General features: G+C 40.7%; 2 protein-coding genes across 6 annotated transcripts in view; both read left to right on the forward strand.

Moving 5' to 3' along the window:
* LOC125239117 (zinc finger protein 782-like) overlaps window positions 1-23,285 on the forward strand; it is a 106,205-nt gene that overhangs the window by 40,478 nt on the left and 42,442 nt on the right. The gene's annotated exons all lie outside the window — the stretch shown is intronic.
* Window positions 1-23,285, forward strand: part of LOC125239126 (zinc finger protein 782-like) — a 47,742-nt gene that overhangs the window by 1,081 nt on the left and 23,376 nt on the right. For 2 of the 5 annotated variants that reach the window (XR_007178495.1, XM_048146629.1), the window contains exon 3: window positions 12,105-12,955. Coding sequence is in view for 3 of the 5 variants with exons in the window: in XM_048146629.1 (XP_048002586.1) it covers window positions 12,105-12,955 (851 nt within the window). In the remaining 2 variants the exon portion in view is untranslated. Of the gene's footprint in view, window positions 1-12,104; window positions 13,433-13,850; window positions 14,474-23,285 lie in introns of those variants that run through there. The other 3 variants (XM_048146627.1, XM_048146628.1, XR_007178494.1) reach the window with 2 other exon arrangements.

The raw sequence follows: 23,285 nt of genomic DNA on the forward strand, positions 1-23,285 counted from the left end.
ACGGGTATAACTAGTAAATCTATTAGGAAGAAAATTTCCTGTGGTTCAACTGGTAAGATGGGGAATAGGCCGGATTGGTGATGGGCGTCTGAATTAAATTAGATATATCTGCAATCAGCCGCAAGATTATAATCAGATTTGTTGAGTGATAATTTCTGCATTAAATGGAATTGTAAGCTCCGAAAAGTCAAAGTAAAATACACCCATGTTAAAAAAAAATTATAATAATACAAAAACTAAATTTTGGCTCTATCGAGGAGAGCTAGAGGAGAAACAAATTAAACAATATAACATCTGTTTGTTTGTCCGTCTTTCACGGCAAAACGGAGCTACGAATTGATGTGGTTTTTTAAGTAGTGAGTGACATGGCTACTTTTTGTCTCTTTCTAAACCCCCACTTCCCTAAAGTAGGAGGTGGACGTTTGGATGGACCATTCCGCAATTTTCGAATTCGACGCGAGCGAAGCTGTGGGCAAAAGCTAGTTAAATATAAATAAAATCTTGCTTACAGAAAGGTTTCAGTTAATGTTTCCAAAATACTAAATTCGACACCATATGAAATATGAACTACGCTCAGTGGTAAAGCAGGAGACACACGTCAGGGATGAACTCCGGAGCTGACGCCCCCTCGCCACGTGGACAGGGCTGACCCTTCCACACAAAAAAACAAGGTCCAAAGGCACCTTGCACCAGTAGCACCAAAGAAGTTTCCTTGCACATCACAATTGTACTTATATTCATATTCATTTATTTCGTTGTAAAGGTCATGTACATTAAATCAAGATGTTATAATATTATAAATGTCAGTCCAAGACGCCCTGCTAGGGCACACAACATACTTATAACTATTTAAAAACAAAATATAACAAAATGCATTTAAAATTACATAATAAATTAAATTAGGACATTATATAAATTATCCAGTCTAGCTATTGATTGAGAATAAATACCTACGTTAAATATATCAATTATCGCAGTTATATTATACATTATAAATTGTCATCATTAAGAAAATCTTTTACAGAGTAGTAACATTTATTAATTAATAGTTTTGTTAAGTTAAAAACGTTAAGTTTAACATTTAAAGTTCGTTCCCGACTCCTGTGAAATAAATAAATTGGCCACATTAGTTGAGTGCCCTCACACACAGTGATTAACTAAAACAAAAAATGTAAGCGAGCTCACCGGAGACCTGCAGACTGCAGACCGAGGATCTCCACGGAGACTCCCACCCTTAGCATGTTTCTGCCAGACGGAAATAAACCAATTTATGGTTGAGAACATCTCCACGTTTCACGCCATGGAAATATCAAAAGCTCACAATTAAATCTACTTACTCAGCCTGACTAAACAGCACCACACAAACTATGGAACGCCACGGCAGCACGTCAACCAGGAGGCAGGGATGACCCCCTGGCCCGCAGGACTTCATAAGGATTGAGCGAGGAATATTCCAGGGTGACAGTTTGAGTCCATTATGGTTCTGCCTAGCTCTGAATCCCCTCAGCACGCTGCTGAAGGATTCTGGGCTAGGTTGCCGGCTTTGGAGAGAGGGTGAAGTCATCTCTCACCTTCTGTACATGGACGATCTCAAACTATTTGCACCGAGCACCCAAGACCTGATGGTGCTATTGAAAACCACAGAAGTTTTCAGTACCGCCATCAGAATGGAGTTTGGTGTCGATAAGTGTGCGGTCATGCATGTACAGCGGGGGGAGGTTGTAAATTCAGAAAATTTACAACTTTCTGAGACGATGTCGTTCAGATCTATCTCTGAATCAGAAACCTATAAGTACCTTGGTATGTCACAGTCGTTGGGTATTGAGGATGTTGGCATTAGACGGTCGGTAAAGGAGCGCTTTTTCAGTCGGCTCACAAAAATCCTTAACAGTCTTTTGTCAGGAGGCAACAAAGTGCGCGCCTTTAACGCCTGGGTAATGCCTCTACTCACATACTCCTTTGGCATACTACGGTGGACCCAGACTGAACCGGACGCCCTGGATCGGAGGGTCCGCTCACTGCTTACCACACACCGTATGTTACACCCGCGCTCGTCTGTTATGAGATTGTACATCCCACGGAAGTGCGGAGGTCGAGGCTTCCTAAACGCCAAAGATCTTCACAACCGTGAGGTGTACAATCTCAGGAATTACTTCCTTAACAACGAATGTGGGATGCATCGTGATGTGGTGGCAGTGGACGGAAACCTCACGCCGCTCTCTTTGGCGAAACAGAACTGGCGCAAACCTGTGGTACTAAGTACTGCGGACCGCAAGGCGGTATGGGAGAGCAAGCAGCTACACGGGCGGTTCTACAAGGCCCTCACGGGACCCGATGTAGATCTGCTCGCATCGGTGAACTGGTTACGATTCGGGGACCTCTTCGGAGAAACCGAGGGTTTTGCCTGTGCAATTGCGGATGAAGTTATGATGACGAACAACTATCGGAAATATATCCTGAAGGACGGTACGGTCGACATTTGTCGGGCATGCCGCCGTCCCGGAGAGTCACTCAGGCATATCATTTCCGGTTGTTCTCATCTAGCTAACGGCGAGTACTTGCACAGACATAATCTCGTAGCCAGGATCATTCACCAGCAACTTGCTCTTCAATACGGCCTTGTGGACCGCGAAGTACCGTACTACAAGTACTTACCTGCGCCAGTTCTCGAAAATGGTCGTGCCACGCTCTATTGGGATCGATCTATTATCACTGACAGGACTATTGTAGCCAATAAGCCTGACATTGTGATAATAGATCGACTGCAACGCCGGGCAGTGCTCGTTGACATCACCATCCCCCATGATGAAAATCTCGTGAAAGCCGAGAAGGACAAGTCCAGTAAGTACCTAGACTTGGCTCACGAGATAACCGCCATGTGGGATGTTGAATCAACGATCATTGTTCCGATAGTCGTTTCAGCGAACGGTCTCATAGCGAAGAGTCTCGACCAACATCTTAAGAGACTCTCGCTAGGTGGCTGGATCAAGGGCCAGATGCAGAAGGCGGTGATCTTGGACACAGCGCGGATAGTTCGACGGTTCCTCTCTCTGCAGCCCTAACCACCGGCAGCTTGGGCCCTGCCCCGCTGCTGGCGGCACCCTAGGTTAGGTTTTTTATAATATGTTTATATGTTTTTATATTGTTTTGTAAGTGTTTTTTTATTTTACTTTTATACTCATATTGTAAAAAACCTAGCATAAGAAAAAAGATAAATAAAGAGAATAATAATAATAAGTAAGTACCTAGACTTGGCTCACGAGATAACCACCATGTGGGATGTTGATTCAACGATCATTGTCCCGATAGTTGTTTCAGCGAACGGTCTCATAGCGAAGAGTCTCGACCAACATCTTAAGAGACTCTCGCTCGGTGGTTGGATCAAGGGTCAGATGCAGAAGGCGGTGATTTTGGACACAGCGCGGATAGTCCGACGGTTCCTCTCTCTGCAGCCCTAACCACCGGCAGCTTGGGCCCTGCCCCGCTGCTGGCGGCACCCTAGGTTAGGTTTTTTATAATATGTTTATATTTTTTTTATTGTTTTGTAAGTGGTTTTGTATTTTACTTTTATATTCGTATTATAAATAACCTAGCCTAAGATTTGAAAGAAATAAAGAGGAATAATAATAAAAAGACGCCGCACTGAATGGATTTCGAATTTAAAGGACCCAAAACAAAAGCCGGGTGGCACACGAATAAACAATAATGACTAATTAATTAAACGAAAATTACTCCACAGTTTCTGTATCAGCACTTGAAGTAACAGAAACCCAAAACAAATGTCATTGCACCAGTGGCGGATTTGCCGTAAGGCCCAGTAGGCCCGGGCCTAGGGCGGCCAGATTTTAAGGGCGGCAAATCGTGGCAAAAGAATCACTGAGGATAACAAGATTAACAACAAAGAACTTGAATGCAAAGTATCTTAATATTATATAGGCTCGCGTAAGTATCGTATCCATTTTTGCGTATCAAAGAATAAATATTTAATTCGTACATCGTATTACATATAATATGTCGGCGCAAGGCACCTGTAACCTTATAGTGTCTGAGGCCCGTGGAGGCGGCCCACATTCCTGGTCCAATGTTTACGTTAACAGCATTAGCGGAATTGTCACAGTGATGTCTTTGCACTTTGAGACGGGGCGGATATTGTAAACACCACCGAACGTAGCCGTGGGTCCGATGTGGTACGTAATGAAATTAATTAAAATATTTGTTGTAAGCATTCCTTAAGGTGCCGAGAGGGTATTAAGATTTGGGACATGGATGAATAGAGACACGCGACCGCGCGCTATCCCATAACCGTGCCGTGAGATTACGTGTGCGCTTTAAGTACCTAGTAGTGTACCACTTGACCCACGGATTCGTTTCCGGTTCTGATAACTTAGTGATGCTAAAGCTTTGAGTTGGTGTGATTTTTTTGTGTTTTGGAACTTAAGTGATTGTGTTTGTTTTGATATTAGTAATATTCGTTACCAGTTGCATAAACATTTGTTGGACTTGTGTGCGTGATATGCCCACCGTTTCCGCCCGCCATGGAGCTGGTGCCTGCCCCTTGATGTCGAGCTACCGGCTCCGACATATAAAAGTTAAGTCGTTTTAGTTAAATATATAGGATGGTACCTACTACCTACCTATTGTTATCTATTACGCGTGTGTCTGCGATTTGCGATTGTTTTGTCAGCAGTATGCGTAAAGCAATTGCAGTGAGCGGATTAAGTGTTTTAATTACTTATTTGCAGTGATTGGGGATTTGAATGGCATAAGGGGTGAATGACAGCAATCATTATGCTAGTATGAATCTGCCGCGGGATTCCAGGCTTGATGTGGTTTTAGATAAAGGACAGGTTTTTATTATAATATCAGTATCACCTTTATATTATAAGTTAATTGTCAGTATATTGCTATTACGGGTTAATGTTTTAAATGCGACATCCAATCATCAATTACTTACTGCTGAATAAAGCTGTTATTACTTCTGAATTCATTTTTTATATTAAATTAGTTTAGTATCTAAGGCCTCACTTACAATAAAATATGTAATTTATATAAAAATTACTTAATTATCAATATCATAACCAACACTTGCTTATTTAAGGGTGCTTTCAAAAACGTCAAAATAATGTAAAATTGATAGTTTTAGTCGGTGAAATGTTACACTTTCCGTTATCTAATAGATATATTTAGTTCAAGTTTCAATTGGAGCATCTTATTATCTTGATTCTTATCAGACTGGATTTTTGAAAGTTAGCTCACTAAATTAATTATGATTTTTTCTCTGATGCACGTTTAGGAAAACCCGCGTATAGCGCTGAATTAGTCGATCTTATTTGTAAAATTTGGACAATTCGTAATACTGAAACTGGTAAATTTATAATACGTATCTAGACTAGAATCTTCTCAGACGACATTTTTATTATAAGGTTTTGAAAAAGAGTAAACGAGGCAAATTACCTAAAATTAACTGACAATTTCTTTGAACATCTACATCACATCGAAGTTATTTTCGTACTAAAATAATCTGCAACGTTTACTTAAATTGCTGTTACGCCTTAGTGATTATAAATTTCTATTATCTATTTTTGGCAATTTTTTTGAAAACGAGCCTTCACCGTCACAATTATTACCACTTCTGGACATTTTTTCATATTTTGTCAGACTAATTAGAAAAAGTCCTATGATAATATATGTTATATATTTGTAAACTACTCGCAAAGCCCTATAATTTGATACCACACACGGTATGATTAAGCGCTCGGTGCGATTTCACTATTTTTCACGTGAAAGCCCTCGTAGTATTGTTTATTTTATAAATATAATACCTACACGGGTTAGTGTTTATTTTTCGAACAGTTTAATTCACAGTTTACTTGTAACCTCATTGTCCATGGGCGACGGTGGTTGCTTACTATCAGGCGATCTGACTGATCATTTGTCTACTATGGCATCAAAAAAATTACCACGGGCTAGACGACGTATCCATATCACTGTTTCTACTTGACATCCCGCAGTGTGGCATCCAAATCCCCGATCACTGCCAATTTGGTAACGACATTTCGCAAATCGCAACGCAACGTGTACGTACGCATCTAGTTTATAATTATGGGTGTTGAGAAAGGGGCGGCACATGGCCTGGGGCCTAGAGCGGCTAGGACTGCAAATCCGCCACTGCATTGCACTACAGCCTTTACAAACGTGATAACATTTGTTATGATGTTTCCAAAATATTACATTTTCCAAAAATCAATGCCTAAACTTTATCAAAACATTCAAAGATTTCCTGGAATGACAACCAAAATACCTACAATTTCGAATAATACCTGTTAAATGGCAACCCTACAACAGATAAACATAAATATGTGCATTGAAGTGCAACAGATAACGCAATGAACGAGAAGGAAGTGTTTCATTCAAAAATTAAAATAGCCAAAAGATTTAACTATGTTTATAGAAAGATCCGCTTTGTTACAGTGTGTGTGTGTTTTTGAATATTGACAAACAATCCAAACTGACGACCGGTCTGGCCTAGCGCGCAGTGACCCTGCCTGCTACGCCGCGGTCCCGGGTTCGAATCCCGGTAAGGGCACTTATTTGTGTGATGAACACAGATATTTGTTTCTGAGTCATGGATGTTTTCTATGTATATAAGTATTCGTATATTATATTTAACGTTGTCTGAGTACCAGTGGCGGCGCGTGAATATATTTGGAAGGCAACACAGAGCAAAAAATAAAAACCGGCCAAGAGCGTGTCGGGCCACGCTCAGTGTAGGGTTCCGTAGTTTTCCGTATTTTTCTCAAAAACTACTGAACCTATCAAGTTCAAAATAATTTTCCTAGAAAGTCTTTATAAAGTTCTACTTTTGTGATTTTTTTCATATTTTTTAAACATATGGTTCAAAAGTTAGAGGGGGGAGGATTATTTCCGAAAATATTAATATTATCAAAAAACGATTTTAATAAACCCTTATTCATATTTAAATACCTATCCAACAGTATATTACACGTTGGGGTTGGAATGAAAAAAACATTTTTACCCTTACAAAACATTTTTTTCCTCTTTTTATTTTACCACTTTGTCGGCGTGATTGATATACATATTGGTACCAAATTTCAGCTTTCTAGTGCTAACGGTTACTCAGATTGTCCGCAGACGGACGGACGGACGGACGGACGGACGGACGGACGGACGGACGGACGGACGGACGGACGGACGGACGGACGGACGGACGGACGGACGGACGGACGGACGGACGGACAGACAGACAGACAGACATGGCGAAACTATAAGGGTTCCTAGTTGACTACGGAACCCTAAAAAACGCAACCTACCTTAATATTAGGTACCTTAGGCGCCCATCCAAGTGCATTTATCATACAGTCCGCTATGAAAGCGCTTAAAAAAGCCATCTCTCCGCTTATAACTTATATTTAACTCTGGACGATCACGGCCGATTTCTTTATTTCGAATGTTTGCGTCGAAAAACGTGTTGATTCATTTAGTAAGTAATCTATTATACAACAGTCAAAATGAATTAACGCTGCCATTACTAAACAAACCAAAGAAAGTCCTAACTATCTCTTAAAAACAGGTAGTATCTAACCTTGAAACTCTGGCTTGCACTGTCACTAAAACACGACACCGAAACACTCCAAATCATTTAAATTTCACTGATATATTGCACGTAATGAGCAAGTTAATAAAAAAACTGAGAGAATAACACAAAACATTTGAAAGCACACGAAGCCTCGGTAACAAGCGGGACGCAAGTGTTGCAGTGATATTATTCCATTTTCACCCACGAATTTAAAAACCTTTTCATACAACCAAAGTATATCTGATGAAGAAACGTTCATTATCACATTACTAAACTTAAATTAAATAAGATTCTCGGTTTTTTTAATAGAAACTATCAATATTTAAAGGCTTTTATTTAAAATAAATATATGTGCGATAGCAAAACATAATAAAATTTTACCCATTCATACATTTATAATTTTAGTATGGCAATATTTAGCATGCAATTATTACACTGTAATATAAATCTTATTTGTTTCACTCGAAGCTTTAAATTCAAATGAACAAGTGCGAGCAATCGAATGTTGTGCGCTTGGCTGTCTATGTGTTCGCAAATGGCGGTCACCCTTCTCTGTCATCTCAATCCTGCTATGAGTAGAGTAAAAGAGATAGTTGCGCCCAAATTACGACATAGGAGTTCGCGATAGGCAACACTCACACGCGCGGACTTTGTGAATGTGTATGTTTTCAAATATAAACCTTATAACACATTGTTTACGGTTTGTATTCAAATGAATAACTCGATAAGAAGCCGAGTTGCTTTGGAGTTTAGTTGAGCGGGCTGTTTTTATCAGCGTGTGCGTGATTTTTGTATCTGTGTGGAGTGACCATGAATGAATATGAAAGCTTAGGCATAAGTAGCTTCACTTTGCGTTCGCGCGCCCGATAATTTTAGGTACATATTTGAATTTAAGCAAATGGTGTTATTATTTGTGAGGCAATACGTAATGTTTTAATTATAACTATTATAAGTATATTTTTTTATTTCAATGGTGGTTTGTAACTTTGGTATTTGTTGCGGAACATCTAGGGCAACTCGGTGGGAATTGGATTGTATGAGCGCGCCGCCACTGCTGAGTACCTGCAACACAAGCCTTCTTGAGCTTACCATGGGACTCAGTCGATGTGTGTAAGAATGCTTTTTTTGGTCGGGCAACACCGACCGGGTTAAACGTCAAATTCAAGCTGCGTATTTCAATAATGTGTTTTAATTATTAAAAATGATTTAACTTTAATTTTAGCATTGACATTGAAGCATGTTTTGACAATTAAATGGCTCTTTGAAGATTTAAAAACTTGCGTACATATTTCATAAATCAGTGTATTTTGCTCATATTTTGTGAATAATAATATAAATAGACATTTACGATTGGAGGCACATTTTAAGCTTAGCCCACTAACTCTTAGTTTAATAATCAGTAAACAAACACAGTTAAAATCTCGAACAAGCCTACATTTGTTTTTTTAAATTACAATTTTCTTCAGGTTCTATTTAAGAGGGCATTCAACGAAAACGTCGTAATAATGTAAAATTGATAGTTTTAGTCCATTGATAGTTTTTCCACTTTCCGTCATCTAAAAGACTTATTAAGTTCAGGATTCGATTAGGACATCTTCTTAACTTACATGTTGTGAGACTGGATTTTTAAAAACTAACTCACTTAATTAATTATGATTTTTTTTCTGGTGCATGTTTAGGAAAACCCGCGAAAAGTGCTGACTTAGTCCGTCTAATTTGTAAAATTTGGATAGTTTTGAATGCTTCAAGTGGTAAATTTGTATTATGTATATCCTGTACTACAATCTTCTGAGACTACTTCTTTGTTATAAGGCTTTAGAATAGAGTAAATGAGGATATGATGAATCCAATTTGTTTCAGAAATCACCTCAGAATAAGTGTCAATTTCTTCAAAAACTTACGTGTTTTTGAAGTAGTTTTAATATAAAAATAATCTGCAACGCTTACTCAAACAGATTTTATGCAAAAGTTTTTTATTAATTGCAATTTAATATTTTTGACGATTTTTTAAAAATGCCTCCTTATTACCGGTCTTGAAACCATTTCGTGTTTGGGCTCATTTGATTCGCCTCAACAAGATCTTTGACAAGAGGTGATGGTACCCAGGATCTGATGATGAAGCCGGAAGGTAGTCATGAGTTCTCATCAACCAGGTCTTGAAACCATTTCGTGTTTGGGCTCGTTTGATTTGCCTCAACAAGATCTTTGACAAGAGGTGATGGTACCCAGGATCTGATGATGAAGCCGGAAGGTAGTCATGAGTTCTCATCAACCAGGTCTTGAAACCATTTCGTGTTTGGGCTCGTTTGGTTCGTCTCAACAAGATCTTTGACAAGAGATGGTACCCAGGATCTGATGATGAAGCTGGAAGGTAGTCAAGAGAATTCATCAACCAGGTCTTGAAACCACTCCGTGTTTGGGCTCGTTTGGTTCGTCTCAACAAGATCTTTGACAAGAGATGGTACCCAGAATCTGATGATGAAGCCGGAAGGTAGTCATGAGTTCTCATCAACCAGGTCTTGAAACCATTTCGTGTTTGGGCTCGTTTGGTTCGTCTCAACAAGATCTTTGACAAAAGATGGTACCCAGGATCTGATGATGAAGCTGGAAGGTAGTCAAGAGTATTCCACGACCAGGTCATGAAACCACTTCGTGTTTGGGTTCGTTTGATTCGTCTCAACAAGATCTTTGACAAGAGATGGTAATCACTCTTTTATACTCTGGCGCATCCACTGTCTCAGTGTGTCAACAGTCAACTAAAGCAGGTAGGCGTAGCGTAGAGTTGTATTTCCTTACAAAAAACGAATACATAGATGTGGAGGGAGCAGACCTTCCTGTGCTCCATTCCATGCAATTAAAACAACATAATATTTAAAAACCGGCCGAGAGCGTGTCGGGTCACGCTCAGTGCCTACACTGAGCGTGGCCCGACACGCTCTCGGCCGGTTTTTAAAGCCGCGTTGGTAAATAGCCGCTCGGCTCTTCCGTATTTTCCATATTTTTCAAAAACTACAGAACCTATCAAGTTCAAAACAGTTTTCCTAGAAAGTTTATAAAGTTCTATATATGGTTAAAAAGTTAGAGGGGGGGGGACACGCACTTTTTTTCCTTTAGGAGCGATTATTCCCGAAAATAACGATTCAAAAAACGATTTCAGTAATTCATTTTTAAATACCTATCCAACAATAAATCATACGTTAGGGTTGAAATGAAAAAAAAAACACTCCCTACTTTACGTGTAGGGGGGGGGGGGTACCCTAATAAAACATTTTTTCCACTTTTTTTTTTTTCACTTTGTCGGCGTGACTGATATACATATTGGTACCAAATTTCAGCTCTCTAGTTCTAACGGTCACTGAGATTATCCGCGGACGGACGGACGGACGGAGGGACAGACAGACAGACATGGCGAAACTATAAGGGTTCCTAGTTGACTACGAAACCCTAAAAACACATTTTAAATATAAAAAAAACTACTTAAAATTAAAGAAAACAGATCTTAGTTCCATTATATATATGTACCTAGAAAACATCATCATCTTCCTTGCGTTATCCCGGCATTTGCCACGGCTCATGGGAGCCTGCGGTCCACTTTGACAACTAATCCCAAGATTTGGCGTAGGCACTAGTTTTTACGAAAGCGACTGCCATCTGACCTTTCAACCCAAAGGGTAAACTAGACCTTATTGGAATAAGTCCGGTTTCCTCACGATGTTTTCCTTCACCGAAAAGAACCTAGAAAACATATCATATACAAAATGAAATAAAACTAAGAAAACGGATTATATTCATTATACGCGATGTAATCTGATTCCATAAATTTATTTCATGAGTAACTATCGCGGTGACAGAAGACAATATTATAAACACAATTTATTATATTATAAAAGTTTTTTAATTTATTTCTTCCAAGGCTACACACGTTTTAATAAAAAAAACTGTGATAAGTTTAATAATTAAACTAAAAGGTCAAGTATTTATGCACGAAATCATGTATGCAAATATGTAATATATAAGGTGGTGTTTTTACGCAAGTATCAATAATGGTTAGTCCGCAACGCTACTGACGGCGTGGCGGTACCGACCATGAATGCTATCCCTTTCGCTCTAGCCGCACGTAAGGTTGGTTCGAAGAGGATCGCACGCTATGTCTGTACCGCAGGCTACAATCGTTATGCTTCTGGTTATAGTGTGCGTCTGCACACAGGGGCACGCCAGCGCCGTCGGCGTCGAAATGCAAGCAAGCAGATTTTTTGAAAGCGCTCTTAATATGATTTGTCGAAGCTACATAAGGTTGTTAAGTAATTCGCGACTCTTAATACGCTGGCGAAATGTGTCGCGCAACAATGTCCCCTATAACAGCTGAGCTGACCGAGGGCCGCCATCTTGCCGAGCTAATTTGCTCGGGCGAGGCAAACGTGCGCGCATGAGCAGGACGTTTGCCTCGCGATGCGTGCGGTCTGTGTGGACCCGGCTCTTTAGTAAAATAAAGGTATTTTTGTTACAGGGCAAACTCCACAGAAGATATCAAGTGGCGGACCCGAAACCTACAGATGTGCACACTGTAAATATACAACGGTTCAGAAACTACGCTTAATTAGGCATTTGAGTAAACACACCAGTGAGAGGCCGCACAGGTGTGACCCGTGTAACTATACTTGCAGCTCAAAGAGTTGTCTGACAATTCATTATAAGAAACACACCGATGAAAAGCCATATAAATGTAACCAGTGCAACTACGCTAGTAGCCGGAAAAATCAGTTGCTTAGTCATGTAAGGACACACACTGGGGAAAAGCCATATAAATGCAAGCAGTGTAACTACGCGAGTAGCCACAAACATCATTTGCAACGTCATGTAAGGACACACACTGGGGAAAAGCCATATAAATGTGATCAGTGTGACTACGCTAGTAGCTATAAAATTTCATTGCTAGTTCATGTAAGGACACACACTGGGGAAAAGCCATATAAATGCAACCAGTGTAACTACGCTGGCAACTTCAAACATGATTTAAAAGTTCATGTAAGGGCACACACTGGGGAAAAGCCATATAAATGCAACCAGTGCAACTCCAGCAGCCATAAAAGTTCACTGCGAGTTCATGTAAGGACACACACTGGGGAAAAGCCATATAAATGCAAGCAGTGTAACTACGCGAGTATCTGCAAACATAATTTGCAATGTCATGTAAGGACACACACTGGGGAAAAGCCATATAAATGCAACCAGTGTAACTACGCTGGCAACTACAAACATGATTTAAAAGTTCATGTAAGGGCACACACTGGGGAAAAGCCATATAAATGCAACCAGTGCAACTTCGCCAGCAGCCATAAAAGTTCACTGCGAGTTCATGTAAGGACACACACTGGGGAAAAGCCATATAAATGCAAGCAGTGTAACTACGCGAGTAGCCACAAACATCATTTGCAATGTCATGTAAGGACACACACTGTGGAAAAGCCGTATATTTGCAACCAGTGCAACTACGCTAGTAGCCGGAAAAGTAATTTGCAAACTCATGTAAGGACACACACGGGTAAAAAGCTATATAAATGCAACCAGTGCAATTACACTAGCAGCCGGAAAAGTAATTTGCAAAGACATGTAAGGACACACACCGGAGAAAAACCATAGATTTAGATTCATTTATTTCTTAATAACTATTACATGTTTTTTATTACAACCGAATATAAAAATGAATACATATTAAGATCGTCAAAAATAAAGGTAGGTACACATTATCATTTCACAAATTAATTTATAGAATTATTAAATATTTGATAATTAGCAAGATTATTATTATTAATACATACAATAGATATCATTTATTTCCAAATACATTTTTTTTATACTACGTCGGTGGCAAACAAGCATACGGTCCGCCTGATGGAAAGCGGTCACCGTAATCTATGGACGCCTGCAATTCAAATAGTGTCACATGCGCGTTGCCACCCCATTAGAAACTTGTACACTCCCTTTTGCTGTGTTAAGTACACAGCAAAAAGGACAATAAAATTAATGTGACATAATTTAAACATGTTTGCTGCAGTGGCATTAGTATTCATTATTTAAGTATTCCTTTATGCTGTACAATGTTTTATCTTGTAGCAATTTCTTTACTTGGCGACTGAAAGTGTTGATTTTAGTTTCGGCTTTAGTTCGTTTTCGTAGCTTGTTATATAATTTCTGAGTCATTATCGTTGGACATTTTTTTGTAAATATTTAATCCACATTTTACCGGTCTCAGATCATCTGGATATCTTGTTGGGCGTGCACTTATAGCCTTAGTACATATATATAGATGCAATCAGTGCAATTACGCTAGCAGCTACCAACACTTTGCAAGTTCATGTAAGGATACACACTGGGGAAAAGCCATATAAATGCAACCACTGTAACTACGCTAGCAGGTACAAAAATCAATTGCAATTTCCTGTAAAGACACATACTGCGGAAAAGTCATATAAATGCAACCAGTATAATTACGCTAACAACCGGAAAAGCTGATTGCTAAATCATGTAAGGACACACACTGGGGAAAAGATAAATGCAACCAGTGTAACTGTACTAGCACGTACAAAACTCAAGCCATATAAATGCAACCTGTGCAACTACGCTAGCAGGTGCAAACATAATTTGCAAGATCATGTAAGGACACACACTGAGGAAAATTCATATAAAGCAACCAGTAAGTAGTAATTACACACATTGGGGAAAAGGCATAAAAATATAACCGGTGTACCTACGCTCGCAAAGGAAAAGTAATTGTGATACTCATGAATGTATTATTTGAGGTATGCAACATAATACCACGCGTTCCTAAAGGGTCGTGACAGGCATATAAATAATAATAATAAATATTATAGGACATTCTTACACAGATTGACTGAGGCCCACTGTGCAAGCTCAAGAAGGCTTGTGTTGTGGGTACTCAGACAACGATATATATAATATTATAAATACTTATATACAAAGAAAACATCCATGACTCAGGAACAAATATCTGTGCTCATCACACAAATAATGCCCTTACCGGGATTCGAACCCGGGACCGCGGCGTAGCAGGTGCGCCAGATCGGTCGTCCAACATACAGACGTATGGACGGACAACAAAGTGATCCTATCAGGATTCGGTGTTTTCTTGCCTTGCCTTGTTCTTCAATATTTAAATTAATGGAAAAATGGAAAAAGTTACACCTCCGGCAAGTCTCGAACTTGCGACCTGCTTTTCCGGAGCCGTCGCTATGACCAACTTAGCCACAGAAGCCTTCAACCAAGGTCTTTGCGTAGACGGTACCATACCATGACCGTTCTAGAAGCCTATCCGTCAAAAAAATGTTCTTTGTATGAAAACGATAAGACATGAGACCTTGCCCACTAGCCCGTTCCGTCACCGGCCATGCTCGGCCCGGGCACTATTGTCGAAGCGGACACGCGCCGCGCAGGACACGCGCCGCGCGGGACACTCGACGCGCGGGACACGCGCCGCGCGGGACACTCGACGCGCGGGACACTCGACGCGCGGGACACGCGACGCGCAGGGCACGCGCCGCGCAGGACACACGACGCGCAGGACACGCGACGGACGCGAGCCGGTCTCTGCGGGCGGCGGTTGTAACCGCGTATGATGATCATTGCATACCCGTTGTAAACGGGTTGTATACGCGTTGCTTTGGATTAGAAGTAAAAAAAATAATTGTATGAAAAATAACAATGGAATTACCGTAAATTGACCTCCAGTAACCTATTGATACTGCATCAGCAGGTTGACGGCCGATAGAAAGCGTGCAACGTGGTACTTTGAAGCCTATATTGACCAACGCAAAGATTATATTTCACTAAGTCATTTGACAGTACATAAGAGAAAACACCCTTGCAAGCACAATAGTTATTTGACAGTTCATATGAGTAAACAGTATGATGAAAAGCCTTGACTTGCCAGGCTGGCAGGGACGGTCGCGTGATAAACGATATCAGGCCGTCCTTTTGGCACTGTCTGTAAGTGCAATAGGGTCGCACTGATGCAATAAAGTTTATCCCACTAGTGTGCTACGCAGGACCTACCTATCTGTCGTTTGGAATATCGTGTCCGGAATCCGGAAGTGAAGTGTTATGTGGACAAAAAATGTGCGCTGCCAGTGGGTGTGTTAGAGGCGCGGGAGGCGGCATAGCGAACTTATCAACGACACTGTACAGCCCTCTGCCTCACATCGGCTACTTTATTCACATTAATTTATAGTCGTATAAATCAAATATTGTCATAATTAAAGGAGTGATTTATAGGCATGCCAGAAATGTATAAAAGAACATTTGTAAACATTGTGATAATTTTAATAAACAATCCTACTAATAATGCTTTTTTTATTCTGATATATATATCGCGAAAGAGAATGGGACCTCGCAATAAATTATATCGGGGTAACACTGCCGGAGGATATGAATAAAAGTCAATATGATATTTAGATATTTTAATATAAAAACTGTCTATAGTATTTTAAGGAACCTTTGTTTCAGAAGTCAAAAAATCGATGGACATGTTACTGATATTTTTATTACGCTTAACATTTACACATAGAGCTTCACATGAGTCGAGTCAGGAAACTTATAGGAGTTTTTAAAAACGTTAACACATTACTTCTGATTTTCTAATAAAAATATAAAAGTCACTTGATTCCTCATGGCTCCCATTGCCTGAACTCGAGCTTGGCCAAAATGTGACTTGGAAATACAACATGCTAACAAACATAACGAAGAGAACAAGGTTAGGCTCCGTTGAAGAGTTCCGTACTGACCATCATCAACAGTTCCACTTCATCAAATGCCACTATTTTTATTGTAAGTAAATGCATGACGTTTATACATGTATGACTTGAAATTAAGACCGAAATAAATTACACATATGATAGAAAAAGTGACCAAGGCCTCCAGTGCCTAAGACTGCAATCTAACCAACGTACTCTGCAATCGCGGCAGATGCCTGTTTCCGCTCGGCCACCCAGGTCACAGCTGCTGAGGTCGAAATTATCTCTCATATGATTAATATATACAGGGACTCGTAGCACCCTCTGACCACCTCTAACGTAGAACGGCATGGTTTTTGCCCCCCATGTGAACCTAACTCAGTACGCTGGTTCGATTTCAGCCTCAGGCACTGGAGGCTTTGGTCACTTTTTCTTTCATATATGTAATTTATTTCGGGTTTAATTTTTATAGAATATGTAGTGTAGTGTGACTACTTTAAGATAGCACAAGTTGAAATATTTTCAATAGAATATAATTTGACTTGTGTTAGTTAGAAATGACATGACTTAGTCAAAATTAAGATAAAATTTAATTTGAGATACACACTTACAATATAAAAATAAAATAATTACAATTAAGACTTATACTATATATATACAAATAACTAAATAAATTAATAATTACAAATAAAATTAGAAATAAACTACTCACTAAATCCACTCCGAGTCCCTCCAGCTGCAAAGGAGCCCATCACGCTCGCCGCGTTGCCACGTTGAACCGCGATGGACAACCTTTGCAACAGGAACGACCCGGAGCGGGGGTCGTGACCACGCTCGCTCAGCCTCCCGCCCAATTCTCTAATAAAGGTTTTGGCCTCTGCGCACCAACAGCCAGTGGTTTCTACGGCAAGAGGGACAAAAATATAATTGGACAGGACCGCGTATTTTTCCCGCTTTCGAGCCACCGCCGCTTCAGCCGCCGCCCCCGCCGAACGCACGGTGCGGCTAAGGTGGGAAGCAGCAAAAGTGTTGACGCACGTGGCATCCCACAACAGGCATCTGCCCCTCTCCCAAGGGACCAAGGCTAACCAGTCGGGCCTCTTCCCGTCCGATCGGCTGAGACCTGGTGGCTCCAGCACGCACGGTGTATTCGCCGAGACCAACGCCCTCCGCACGATATCGTTTAGGGCGTGATGAATAGAATAGAATAGAATAGAAGAAACTTTATTCAAAAACGCTTAATTTAAACTTAACTAATAACACTAACATAATAAATATTATTGTATTAAAGCGTAACTGAAAAGGTCTCCACTCAGCTTCATGCCAAGGGACCCTGGAGGACCCTGACGCTGGTCTTCCGTGGAGACCCTTCCGAGAGAGCGCAGCTACAAAATATACAAAACAAATCATTTTATAGTTTTTGTATCTATATTTATATAAATTTGAATATAATTATAATTTTAATAATATTTTATGCTATGAACTATTCACCTGTAATAGTCATACTCAATTTTTACAAAATAATCGCATAGAAATGATATGATTAGATCCAAATGATTGGCGTAACCTGGACATAAAATATACAATTAATTATTTTTGTTACCCTATCCTTAGCACAGACTTAATTACAGTTTTTCTGTAAATTCAAAATATATTTTCTAAAGTTTACCTTGAACGAATACACTGAAAATGAGTTCCTGATAGGAGGCGGTATATTGTTCCAGCACTTCGTGGCAGAGTATTTAAAGCTGCCACGAAATGCGGCGGTGCTGTGCCGTGGACAAAGCAAACGAGTAGCTCCCCTAATATGTCTCTGTGAAAAAGTTAGTTTCTCATATAGATATTGTGGCCTCATCGTCTTGACAATACCAAAAAGCATACAGGCAAAATGCATTGAACGTCGTGACTCCATATTCAATAAACCATGACTATTTAGGTAAGGAGTGACATGAGTCCGAGATGGAATGTAAAAACAAAAACGTGCACACGCATTCTGTACACGTTGTATTAACTTTTTGGTTTTTGACAACAGACAGCCACCTACAACAGTGTCTGCATAATTGAGTTTTGACAATATCAATGATTCGCACAATGATACTCTCACATCAGTACTCAAATACCTACGTACGTTATACAATATTTTGAGTCTATAAAAGCATACTCTAGAAGTCTCCACTACATGGTTGTGAAACTTAAGGTTACCATCCATGAGCACACCTAAGTTTCTTGCTTCTGCTACCTGCTCAATACACTGACCTCCGATTTCAATCGTAGGGTTGTGACTTAAAATTTTTCGCCTTTGTTTCTCAGTACCCAATATTAGAAATTTGGATTTTTGTGGGTTTAGTACTAGGCTATTTTGGTTTGACCACTGGGTTATTCGTTTTAAGTCGTCGTTAATTTTACTTATTGCACATGACATTTCATTTGGGTTACAAGGTAAGTACAATTGTATATCGTCAGCATACATGTGATAGGAACAGTTTTCTATACGTTTCACTATATCTGCACTGTATAAAATATAAAGAATTGGACCCAAAATCGAACCCTGGGGCACGCCACGGGTGATGACGAGGGTGCCTCCCTGCACACCGACAGCAACTCAATGCGTGATGACCGTCTCTCTCCACCATGGAACCGCAGATGCATACATGGGGTTCACATACACTGCAGCCCAGGCGGAGAGCCACGGCCACCCGCATCGAGTCATTGTCAAGGAGGGTACCCACATAGGGAGAAGGAAGAGCCTGAAGCCACGCGCCGGACTCTGGTTTAGACAAAGCGTTGAGCCTTGCCTTGTCCACACCCACCGCATTCTCCAGTAAGCCATTGAAAATCCGCTTCACTCCCACATCGTCCCAAGATCGCTGGCGATGCCGGGCCACTAACTCCGGCGGAGGCGTAACCGGGTTGAGAACCGACCACGCCGCCAAAGCATCCGCAGCATAAGGTATGGCTATCTCGTCACCATTCGAGGATAAAATTTGAGTGACGAGGCAGCCAACTCCCGCTGCCGACGCCAAGAAGGCAGGTAGGCTCACGTCACGCGCGCGCCGAACACCTAGACCACCGGTCCGAATGGGAAGCGAGGCCAAATCCCATTGATATGGATCAAGGGAAACATTCAACAAAAGCTCTATAAATGACTCCCTTAATACCATATCAAAGGCATCTAAATCTGCGGGGAAAAGCCAAGTCGGTACGGTGCGCAAAAAGTAGGTCAACTTGGGAACGGCAAAACATACCCGCAACAACACAAGAGATACGTGTGCAGATAGTTGTTTTAGCCTTGCCCTGGCGGTCAGGAGAAGCTGCCTACGTATCTCAAAAGCTTCAGGTATGCCCTCAGGGAAGACAGGCGATCCAAGAAGATGAAAATTTCGGGATGAAAGCTCCTTAAGCCCGGGAAGAAATTCATTAAACGAGGAAGAAAGCCGAGAATCGGCACCGCAGGGAAATAACTCGCACTTATTAGAGTTCAACTCAAGTCCCAGTTCTCGAAAACGTGGAAGCAGAGTGATAAGATCCCGTTCTACCACTTCAGGCCTGCCCCCAAGGGTACCGTCATCTAAGTACCAAATATTCAACGGGGATTTAAGCGCCGATATAGCTTTATGAATAGTGAGGCTGAAGACAAGGGGACCAAGTGGGTCTCCCTGCTGGGCACCGACCTGGGAAGATATGAGGGACCCATTAAAAAACAGATTGGAGGGGGACGCATACACCTGAAAAAGATATGGATACAAAGAGGGTAGCTTTTCCCTGACCTCAGCTAACAGGACATCACGCTCAATGGTATTAAAGGCATTTTTAACGTCTAGCTTGACAATCACACACCCCTCGTTGCTCGGGTCCGACGCAAACGCTCTCGTTGCGTGAATCGCGGCCTCGCATCCTAACCTCGTGCCAAACCCCAACTGAAAGCGACAGAGGTATGTGGCCATTTCCTCTTTCACAGCACGACACCCTAGTTTGGCTGTCAGGCGACGAAACGTACTACCTACTGCAATTGGCCGTATACCTCCGTCCTTCTTTAATAGGGCGCACAATGAAGCCCCATACAAAAACGGACAAACAGCAGGGTTTAGCTGACCACTAAGCAAGAAGTTGCACAGCCTCGTCGTGGACTCCAGTAGCCGCAGACCATTATCACCCGCAGCTCCGGACGTAAGCTCCTTTAGGTGAGCAGGACGAATGCCATCTAAGCCAGCGGCCGAACCAGGGTTGAAGGAACCGAGGGACAGAGCCACGTCCTTTACCTCTACCGATAAAGGAGCAAAGGACATATCCGGCTCTTGTGGGTAAATTAGCGGTCGAGAAGGAGCCGGGTGTTTAGACTGCAGGGCGGCGAGTGTCTCAGCAGACGGTGAAGCTATTGAGTCCTCTGACATTAGCAGACGTACTGCCCCCTGAGATCACCTTCGAATACTTTGGACTCAATCGTTTTAAATGCAGAGGATGAACTGGGAGCCCTTGTGTCTATCTCCAAGTCGTCGCCGAACCCCAATGCAGAATCAATATTCCGTTTAACTTTAGTGGTCAGGTTGCCAGCAGTAGAAGCATCTGGCACTCGCAAAGCAGAATAGGCGAAAGTTAATAAGGCAAACCATTCACTCTCACCATGACTTGACATGACTTGACATTGTTATAAAACAAATAAATCGTTACCATAGTTCACAGTTGTACTAATTACGGCGAAAATGATGATGAATTACCTTAGTGCATAAGCATAAGATCTGGTGTGTTATTCTTTCCTGGTGCCGTAGCCGAATGGCATTTCTCCGACGCGAAACGAAAACTAAACGCCGCGAAAGGTAGTCTGGCTCTGTCGCGCCAATACGCAAGAGCGATAGAGATAGATATCTACGAGCGTTTCGTTTCGTGAGCGTTTGTGCCATTCGGCTACGCACCCTGTTTCATGTGTATTTTTTTTGTACAATAAAGCGTGTTACTTTTGCTACTATAAGATCTTAGTACGATTGTGAACTAGGGTGACGATATTATGGTCACCGGTGTAGAAGTAAATTGAACTCTCTAATTATGTAAACAAGAGTACCACTACGTTTGGTTGAACTCGTTGTGCCGGTTTACACAATTCTATCGTACTCACTTGATGTGTGTGTACTCGTTATGAAATCTTGACAGCTGAAATAGTATTTTATGCAACTGGTGGTTAAAAGAGGTAAAAAAGGTGAGTGGCGTGGGTAACAATTTGAGGCGAAGCCGAAAATTGTTAATAAAGACGCCACGAGCATTTTTTGACTCAGTTAAACACCGTTGCATACAATACTTTTTCTACGACCAAGCACTTATTTTGAAAGAAAATTATAAATTCAACAAATACCTACTTTCAGTCATCTTAGTTATCTAGGTGGACCGCCTACCATTTTGAATATGCAGTTTGAGTGCAAACATGAAAATAAAACTGTCTATGGTATGGTTCTTTGAAGCCTGGCCACTAAGACGAATCGAGCCGAGTTGAATCGAGTTCTATACATTTGAATGCGATTCGACGCGTCGCCAATGAACGCAGCAGAAAACGAAGGAGTCTCGACTCTGCGAATTGGTTTGTTAAGTTGGTAGCAATGTATTTACTGAACTGTAAAACAGCTATATCGTGCGACTGCTACTAAATGTTTTCAGGGTATAGACTAGATAGACTTGTCCTGACATCTTTTATGTAGGGTTTTAAAGTTCTATGCACGACCTTGTAACTCACGAATAACAGTACGGGAGTAGAAAAACAAAGTTAAAGCCACTTGGAAAATTATAAATAACAATGAGACAAATTTTCCAAAAGAAAATATCTCAGCTATTATTGCAGATGAGCAAAAGATTTTTAATGCAAATGAAATTGCTAAAAAAATTCAACGACTTCTTTGTTCATCAGGTTAAAAGCAATTGCAACAAACCCATACACACAACCTTATCACGTACCCACAATAAACACAATTCGTTATTCATGAAACCTACCGATCCTTACGAAATTTTCGAAATAATTAGAAATCTTAAAAACACTACTAGCACGGGCTATGATATTGTTACAACAAAAGTAGTTAAAGCAGTAGCAAACACAATTTCCCCGGTACTAAGTTTTATACTGAATAGGTGTACCTATAGAAGAAGGATCTTTCCCTGACAGTCTTAAAATTACAATTATTAAGCCGCTCTTCAAAAAGGGTGACAAGATGGACATGAATTCGTATAGACCTATAGCTCTGTTGACAATATTTTGTAAAATCTTCGAAAAGGCGATTTACAATCGGCTGTATAATTTTTTCGCATGTAATAAAATTTTGTGTGATGAACAAAAAGGTTTCAGGAAAAATCTGTCCATTACTACTGCCATACATGACTTTTTGCAAAAAATATACACGAGGATGGATGAGAGCCGTCCAGTTTATGCAGTCTATATAGATATGACTAAGGCCTTTGACTATGTTGACCACAAAATACTGCTGGACAAATTATACCTATATGGTGAAACAATTTAAACATATCTTAGCTCCTCCTTTAACACATATTTTAAACAAATGCCTATCTGATGGAATTTTTCCTAAGTGTCTAAAAAAAGCTATTGTAATTCCAATATATAAGTCCGGTAACAAAGATAGTATCACAAACTATAGGCCTATATCCCTACTTCCTGCTATATCTAAAATCTTGGAAAAAATTATTAACAACAGGCTTGTACAGTACTTAGAAAAAAACTCATTTCTGTCAGATACACAATTCGGTTTCCGTTCTAAACTATCAACCTCCGACGCCGTTCATCATTTGACTCAAAACATTGCGCTAGAACTTGACAGGGGTAACCATACGATTGGTATTTTCCTCGACCTCGCCAAAGCTTTCGATTCCGTCTCTGTTACCTTACTGCTACGCAAGCTACAAAGCTTAGGAATAAGGGGAAAACAACTTGACCTTTTTGCAAACTACCT

This window comes from Leguminivora glycinivorella, chromosome 25 (genome assembly GCF_023078275.1).
Source record: "Leguminivora glycinivorella isolate SPB_JAAS2020 chromosome 25, LegGlyc_1.1, whole genome shotgun sequence".
Classification (NCBI taxonomy): Eukaryota; Metazoa; Arthropoda; class Insecta; order Lepidoptera; family Tortricidae; genus Leguminivora; species Leguminivora glycinivorella.